The 8,941-nt window shown below is 48.1% G+C and overlaps 1 protein-coding gene across 2 annotated transcripts in view; it reads right to left on the bottom strand.

The window, feature by feature from the left end:
* Window positions 1–263: 263 nt before the first annotated feature.
* The window catches only part of SLC35E2B (solute carrier family 35 member E2B), a 17,511-nt gene continuing 8,833 nt past the window's right edge, over window positions 264–8,941 (bottom strand). The window contains exons 7-8 of one of the 2 annotated variants that reach the window (XM_066637191.1): window positions 8,193–8,338; window positions 264–887 (exon numbers count right to left, since the gene is read on the bottom strand). In XM_066637191.1, the coding sequence (XP_066493288.1) occupies window positions 788–887; window positions 8,193–8,338 (246 nt within the window). In that variant the 3' untranslated portion in view covers window positions 264–787. Of the gene's footprint in view, window positions 3,663–8,192; window positions 8,339–8,941 lie in introns of both variants that reach the window. The other variant, XM_066637189.1, reaches the window with a different exon arrangement.

The raw sequence follows: 8,941 nt of genomic DNA on the forward strand, positions 1-8,941 counted from the left end.
AGGCAAAAACGTGCCTTATGGCACATTTGCAACACTTGGAGCCAGTGCAGGGACAACTGAGCCAGCTCACAACATGATTTGGGTTGCACTGTCAGTATCTCTGTATGGAAAACATTGCCCAATGCAAGTGCTTTAAAAAGAGAAATTCTCATGAAAACAAAAGAGCGGCAGTAGAGAAAAATGCTTGTGTTTTGTTTTTTTTAATGTTAAGCTAACATTTCGGTCTTTAATTCACCCCCTTAAAAAACTGACAGGTGACACGGTCAACTTTGAGTTTTCATTTAATCAGACTAAAATCCTTAAGAAAAACAAAGCCACGCACCGTCAGGCATATTTTCCCTTAACAAGAAATGAATTGCAATAAGTGCGTTCCAAAGCTGGTCTGCTTGCAACAACACTTTCACGGGAGCAAATCGTTATCCACAGGATTCAGACAAGGCTAAACAGAGGACATGATTGCATTGCAACACTTTTGCCCCAGAGCTGGTGGCTGAAGCTTGCAGATATTCTATGCTAAGAAAATGCTGGAACAGTGAATAGTCCATCTTTTACCTCCAGTCTCCTCTGGGTATCCATTTAAGGTTTGGCCCCATTGTAAAAGCACCATCAAAAAGTTTTGTCTTCAAGTTTCCTCAGGAAGAGAAAAAAAAAGTTGCTATTTCCAGGGAACAAGTTTGAGGGAGTTTTTAGCTGAACTGCAGTTCCTGGATCAGATCCACAAGCGAGAGGTGAAGAAACCGCAGTCCAGTGTAAGAGTCATGCCTGTTGTTCTTTCCTCCAAAGAAGCTTAGGATCTGCAGACTGATTGGTGCAGAAGGCGCCCAGAACAAGGACCCCTGGTGCACCTTGTAGAACTATGGGATCCGATCCAAACTTGCCAGGCTGGCCTGTCAGCAAAGTGGACTGAAACTGAATTAATAAGTAGCAGCTAAGCTGTCTGCATCTGTCTTCTTTTCCTGCATGCCCTGAATTTGAAAAGAAAAAGAACAGAACGGACGAGGAAGCAGAGGAGATGAGAGTGCTGGGTTAGAGTGTCTTCCTGGAGACATGCTAGCACACTCTCTCCACTCCTCCACTTCCTCTTCCTCTTCCAATCCAGGGAGCATGGGCAGAATGAAAGTGGTGGAGAATACCAGCGGCCGCTCTCCATGCCTGAAGTGGCTCCCCCAAATTAGGAGGCGATAGCGTTGGGCGTTCTGACTCAAGTGCTGGCAGATTCAGGGCTTGTGCCACTGGAACAAGCACAGAGGATCTTCCTAGTTCCATCCTCCCTGCTGCAGTCTCTGGCTGCCCTTTGAAAAAGTGCTCCTGAGAATCCGGGGACCCCAAGGACAGCATGGGGTACAACGCGGGGAATTGCAGAGACATGAGCAATCTCTGGAAACTTAGCACAGAAACTTCCCACATGTGGAAAGGTGCTTGAGTGGTTGTGTGGATTTTGTATCAGGGCCCGCTTTATAAGGGGTCCTGAGAGCTGAAATGGGGAGGAGTGAGGAATAAGGTAGCTCTATTATGCTCATGCCATTGTATGACGATAAGTTTGATCCAATCTGTAGTTCCCAGGTTTCTCTAGGGAGGAGTAACTGTTAAACCCCTATACAGTATATTTACGCTTCTTTGCATTCCCAGTGGGCAAAAATACAGTCCCCTGCAGAACCCACAGTCTGTGACACAAAGAAGCAGTCCTTCAGAGGAGAGGACTTGTATCTTATTTCATTATTAGCTACAGCTATTCTGAGCCTGGTTATCATTTTTATAAAGACCCAGTAACACTGAAAACATACCAATATCTAAGATGCTTAGGGCTGTACGGTTTAGATAATTAAGTGGCTGGATTTCAATTGATCAAAAAGGTTTTGATCTGTTAAAAAGCTGCTGCGTGTTAATCAAGCAGCAGATTAATAGAGAACCAATGAATACAAGTGCTGACAAAAAAAGAAATAAACACCCTGCTGAATTGGAAAGAGGCATTCCCACTTCTCACACTCAGGAGGGAATGCTTCTTCCAAGACACGGCGTTTTCTCCCACACAAAGGAGGGAATGCCTCTTCCAAGATGAGGCATTCCCACATCTCTCAAACAGACAAAGGAATGCCTCATTCGAGATGAGGCATTCCCCCTTGTCTCACGTACAGGACAGGATGCCTCCTCTAAGAGTCTAGCTACCGCAACATCAGCCTGTATTGTCTTAAAAAAAAACAAACCCAAAACACTCGCGCTCAGGACTATTGCTCTATTCCTACACAAACATATTCCAATTTAACCCATTAGTCAGTTAAAGCTGAGGTTTCTTCACCCATTCGGGCGGCTGTCCAAGTGCTAATGTCTCCTTGCGGTTCACTTCTCACTGCTTTTTCTAATGCGTCTGTGAAAATGCAACGTGACTCCTTGTAGCAATCCCAAGCTCAGGGCGGCGCTAAATACCAAGTCCATCTATGCCAGTACTATTGCCAGACCTTTCGTTGACCCACTGTCAGTCATCAGAAAGAGTTCCTTCTCATCAATGCTACCCAAGGTCCTCTGATTGGGAAATGCCAGGCTATTGACCACAGAACTTCCTCCACAGAAAGCCGCTAATGAGCAACGGCCCCTTAGGTTAATCTGCTAAGACAATACTGAGCTAGATGAATCATATGAATAACAAACTACATTTGGAATAACATGTGTACTGCAGCAGACAAGAACTGCTGGACCCTCAAGCTCAGAGAAATGGCTACAGCAACTGCTCTTGAACCCCAAATTTCCATCAGCCTATTTATTGCCTGCCTACATTTTATCTACATGGAAAAGGCTGGGGAGGGGGGAGTTGTGGGACAGCTGTTGAAGCTGCTGATGGGTGGTTCAACATCTCAAGGGGATTTTCCTCCAGGAGATAGTGGTATCAATTTCTAGATTTGGTCCGTCAAAAGTGTACATGAGGTTTCGGCATCACTGCTGAGGATCCAACAGGCAGCAATATAGTGGTAAAGAATCCCAGCAGCCCCGAGCCTTTGCTGGTTGAGTCTCCAGAAGACCACATAAGAGACCTTCTGAAGCCTTGGCAACAACACACACCAGCCGAATGTCCAAACAAAATTGGACACCCTTTTTTGGCTCACAAAGAACACCTGACCACTTCCTGCAACGAACAAGGATACCTGCACAAGCGCAGGAAACAAAGAAAGTCACTGCATGTTGTGCAGTGGAGATTGGTCTCCAAGAATGCTTGTTATTGTCTTCAAGTTCAGAGCCTAATAGGCAGCCAAATTAATTGAAGGCTCTGCGGATCCGTGCGCCCGTTTCTCAAAGAGCGCTTGGTCAGCTTCTCCCTCACATTCTTTACGGTGAAAATGTCCAAAACGGGTCACAGACATTGTTGACCACCGGGACTGCAGATCTGCCAAAGCCAACTCATCACAGCACAGGGACCTCACTCGTACGGCTTTAAGGCCTTGGGGATCAGAGGCTCGGCGTCTTTGCTTTTGCTTGGTAGTGGCTGGAGAGCAGCGGCTGCCGCCGCCATGCTCTGAATGGTTTCCTGCTGATGCTGCTTGGCCTTATTATAAAGCAAAACGCCCACAATCACCAGGATGGTCCCAATGGCCGAGAGGCTGGTGATCTTGTTACTGAACACGATAATACTCAGCCAAATGGACATGGCGTGCTTCACCGTGCTGGCAACGCTGGAAAGGACAAGAAAAACAGGCGGCTCGTCACTGGGGAAGCTTCAAAATGGACAGCGGCATCACTACGGGGGGGCGCAGACCACGTCAGGTGACACCACTACTGGCCAAAATTGCGAAACCTTGGTATTGTCGAATACTACCATCATGTTATCACCCAATACAGAGTTTCAGGCAGAACGCAACAAGACAAACCATACTGAAATATCTGTAATCTATCAAAGGTTATGGCCAAATAACCAAAAAAAGGAAAACACAATTGCCTTATGTAACAAAAAGTGGATTTGTTCAACTCCAAACCGACCAATCATGACTGTTCCGAGAGCCAATGAGGTGTTCTGATGACACAGCTGGGGACCAGTGAGGTCTTAATATGAGTCAGCTCTCATTTCCATGGATCAGAGCGAATACTAGAACTCTTATTCAGCCGTGTCAGCGCCATCAGGTTGGCCACTGGTTTTTGTCGGTTATTGATCTGTTGGGTGACCTGTACTGTTAAACAGCGATGCATTGCTTAACGACAAGGATGCGGACCAGCGCTCCCGTCGTCAAGCAAGGCTTGACGTGAAACGAAGCCTCCGAAGCTGGGGGGGGGGAAGCTGTGAGTGTTGGGAGAGTTAGAACAAACAAAAGAAAATATTTCTTTACTCAGCGTGTGGTAGGTCTGTGGAACTCCTTGCCACAGGATGTGGTGATGGCATCTGGCCTGGACGCCTTTAAAAGGGGATTGGACAAGTTTCTGGAGGAAAAATCCATTATGGGGTACAAGTCATGATGTGTATGTGCAACCTCCTGATTTTAGAAATGGGCTATGTCAGAATGCCAATGCAAGGGAGGGCACCAGGATGCAGGTCTCTTGTGATCTGGTGTGCTCCCTGGGGCATTTGGTGGGCCGCTATGAGATACAGGAAGCTGGACTAGATGGGCCTATGGCCTGATCCAGTGGGGCTGTTCTTATGTTCTTAACTACAATTCCCAGGAGGCCTTGCAGGTCTCTTGTTATCTGGTGTGCTCCCTGGGGCATTTGGTGGGCCGCTGTGAGATACAGGAAGCTGGACTAGATGGGCCTATGGCCTGATCCAGTGGGGCTGTTCTTATGTACTGGTGTTAGCCACACACACACCTTCAAATGCCTCAAAAGGCTTGACGTGAAACCAAGCCTCCGAAGCTGGGGGTGGGGAAGCTGTGCTCCCCTCACCTCCAGAGGCTTTTCTGAGTCCCCCAGGGGTAGCACGCATCCACACGCTGCCTCTGCAAGGCTCAAAATGGCTGAAACGGCTGAGAAAAGGCAACTTCTGGATTCCCAATGGAAACCAGAAGTAATTTTTTTTTGCTTTATAAGGCATTCGGAGGCCTGGGAAAGCCCTCCAGGGGCTTGACGATGGGGTGTGCCTCCCTACTTGATGACAGGGGTGCTTTCAGGGGCTTCCCCGGGCCTCCAAATGCGTTAAAAAGCAAAAAACATCACTTCTGGTTTCCCAGCAGTCATGTCTTTTCAGCTGTTTCAGTTACTCTGAGCCTCACAGAAGCAGCGCGCAAATGCGTACAGGCTCTGTGGCACTCAGAAAAGCCCCAGAGGCGAGGGGAGAACAGGTCCCCTTGGCTTCGGAGGCTTGGGAGGAGGGAGACAGGGACCAGCAGCAGCCATCACACATGCAGGCCGTCGCTGGTCAGAACGTCACTAAGGGATGCTCACCTGTATATTAAATAAATGTGTGTGTTGGCAACCTTTCAGTCTCGAAAGACTCTGGTATCGCGCTCTGAAAGGTGGTTCTGGAACAGCGTCTAGTGTGGCTGAAAAGGCCGATTCGGGAGTGACAATCCCTTCCACACCGGGAGCAAGTGCAGTCTGTCCCTGGTCTGTCTCCCTGGCTGTGGGCCTTCCTTCTTTGCCTCTTTGCCTCAGTCTGTTGGCCAAGTGTCTCTTCAAACTGGGAAAGGCCATGCTGCACAGCCTGCCTCCAAGCGGGCCGCTCAGAGGCCAAGGTTTCCCACTTGTTGAGGTCCACTCCTAAGGCCTTCAGATCCCTCTTGCAGATGTCCTTGTATTAAATAAATAAAGTGAATGGGGGTGACATCAACCCTAGTGATGCCACTGCATTTAGGTTGCGCATATGATATTGTAATTTATTCTGGATGGTCTGGTATGGGAGGGGGTCCACCACGGGGATGACGCAATGAGCAGAGGAGTGTCCATAGATCAATGGTTCCCAACTTGTGGTTTGGGGACCAGAGGTGGTCCCCAAGACCCTGAGAAGTGGTCCACAAAGTCTCAGGGAAAAAAAAAAGATTGCCTCTGATTACTTCCAGCATGCTCCCCCTACGGACCACTAGAGAAGGTGGAGAACGAACTGCCCACAGCCAGCAACAAAACCAGCAACCCACAAATCTTCACTGTAAATACATCTATTAAATCTCTAATAAATCTCTAATTATTACAAATTTAATTGTATTTTTGTTGGGGGGGGGGGTTGCACGCAGGACCCATGAGAGGAAATACAGGAGGTCATTTGTACCCGGGTCCAGGGTCAAAAAGGCAGCCCAGGAGGTAAAGAAATTTCCTGGGATCTTACATTTTCTAATCTCAACTGGACTTGCTGCGCACTTGGGAGCTGGGTATACGGCGGCTGCGGCAAGCCATATGTGCTGGGCCAAGGAATGCATGCATGAAACTCCTGAACACTGTCAAATCTGGGAACGCTGCCAAAACTGCTACAGTAGCTCTTTGGCGTGTGGATTTGCTTAACATGAAGGAGTGTATCAAGGACACCGCTATGGAACTACAGCTGCCGCAGAACTACATTTTAGTACTGGTACGCACAGGACACTTTCCATTCTAGTGTGAGCCTAAATATGATGATCTAATTTTCTGCAATAACTTTCTATATTTAAAAATTTTTAGAGACACACAGCCCAACCCTAGCCATACTTTCCTGGGAGTAAGCCCCATTGACTCTATAGGGACTTACTTCGGAGCAGACATGATTGGGCTGTGTGGTTTTGTGTTTGGGCCGGTAGACCAGGGTTTCACATTGGGAAGTACATAAGAACATAAGAACAGCCCCACTAGATCAGGCCATAGGCCCATCTAGTCCAGCTTCCTGGATCTCACAGCGGCCCACCAAATGCCCCAGGGAGCACACCAGATAACAAGAGACCTGCAAGGCTTCCTGGGAATTGTAGTTAAGAACCTAAGAAGAGCCCCACTGGATCAGGCCATAGGCCCACCTAGTCCAGCTTCCTGTATCTCACAGCGGCCCACCAAATGCCCCAGGGAGCACACCAGATAACAAGAGACCTGCAAGGCTTCCTGAGAATTGTAGTTAAGAACATAAGAACAGCCCCACTGGTTCAGGCCATAGGCCCATCTAGTCCAGCTTCCTGTACCTCACAGCGGTCCACCAAATGCCCCAGGGAGCACACCAGATAACAAGAGACCTCATCCTGGTGCCCTCCCCTGCATCTGGCCTTCTGACATAGCCCATTTCTAAAATCAGGAGGTTGCACATACACATCATGGCTTGTAACCCATAATGGATTTTTCCTCCAGAAACATGTCCAATCCCCTTTTAAAGGCGTCCAGGCCAGATGCCGTCACCACATCCTGTGGCAAGGAGTTCCACAGACCGACCACACGCTGTGTAAAGAAATATTTTCTCTTGTCTGTTCTAATTCTCCCAACACTCAATTTTCGTGGATGTCCCCTGGTTCTGGTGTTATGTGAGAGTGTAAAGAGCATCTCTCTATCCACTCTGTCCATCCCCTGCATAATTTTGTATGTCTCAATCATGTCCCCCCTCAGGTGTCTCTTTTCTAGGCCCAAACGCCGTAGCCTTTCCTCGTAAGGAAGGTGCCCCAGCCCAGGAATCATCTTAGTCGCTCTCTGGAAACAAGGGCTCCAAAGACTCTTCCTGCTGTTGCAACTCTCCCCCTGCTCTGTTTCACCCCTTCCCTACCCCTGTTCTGCCCACCCCTGGGGTCACCCTTCCCCACTCTGTTTCACCCCCTCCCCTCCCCCTTGGGAAGGGGCCTAAAAGAAACATTGTAACCCCTGATAAAATTCCTCTTGGAGGCCCTGGCTGCATGTGGTCCACACCAATTCCAATTTTTTCTCAGTGGTCCACGGGCTCCTAAAGGTTGGGAACCACTGCCACAGTGGGAGGTATGGAGCATTTTTAACAAATTGGGTGAAATATGACGTATTTGAGGAGTGACACAGCTGAGGACAGGGCTGGAGCTCAGTGGCAGAGCACCTGCTTTGCATGCGGAAGACCCCAGGTTCATTCCCAGGCAGCATCTTTAAGTAGGGCTGAGAAAGGGCACTGCCTGGTACCCAGGAGAGACACTGCCAGTCAGTGCTTGGCAACCAGGGGTCTGACTCAGTGGAAAAGCAGCTCAAACGTGAGCCGTTTCAGTGACCGATCTGTGGTTGAATGATGGGATATAAACTTTTCAAATCTATAAATCTCATTCTTACCCAAGACCAAACACAGGGGATTGGGGAGTGGGGGGGGTGGTTGGTTTGGTTACCTGAAGGTGACAGGGGAGATCTTGCCCATCAAGGCGTAGGCTGTAACACTTTGCAGGTGAAATAAGACGCCGTCTATAAGGAGCAGAACCACCACGTCCTGATTGTAACGGAAGCTCCTCCCACTTCTCCCAATTACTGGAACATCCTAAAACAAACCAAGAACCCATTATTATTTTTTCAGATGTGTGGGTGTCAACAGCCTGGGGCTTTACAAATAACAAGGCCCCTGCCCTGAGGAGCATGCAATCTAGAAATGGACATCGCAGAGGCAAAAGTGAAAGGTGACGGAGATGAAGGTGGGATAAATGGGGGGAAAACAAACATGTGCTCAGTGGCATAGCTAAGGGGGTGCAGGGGGTAGCAGCTGCACTGGGCATCAAGCTTTAGGGGGCAACAAGCTGAGCTTGACACTAGTGACCAAAATTGTGAAAATCTTGGTGTGTATGAATAATACCATCATGTTATATATCATTGGAAAGGTAATTTAAAGCAGAATGCAATGCAACAAACTGCACTGGAATATCTGCATCCTATCAAAATTTATGGCCAATTAACCAGAAAATGAAAACACAGCTGCCTTGTGGAAGAAAAAGTGGCTTTGCTAAACTCCAAACTGACCTATGAGACTGACTGTTCTGAGTGCCAGTGAGATGTTGTTATGATACAGCATGGAACCAATAACTTTTATTTGATTTTTGTCATGCAGGGGGGAGCTACAAAATCTCCTACCTCGGGTAGCAGATATGTG

Source organism: Tiliqua scincoides, chromosome 9, assembly GCF_035046505.1.
Source record: "Tiliqua scincoides isolate rTilSci1 chromosome 9, rTilSci1.hap2, whole genome shotgun sequence".
NCBI classification, from domain to species: domain Eukaryota; kingdom Metazoa; phylum Chordata; class Lepidosauria; order Squamata; family Scincidae; genus Tiliqua; species Tiliqua scincoides.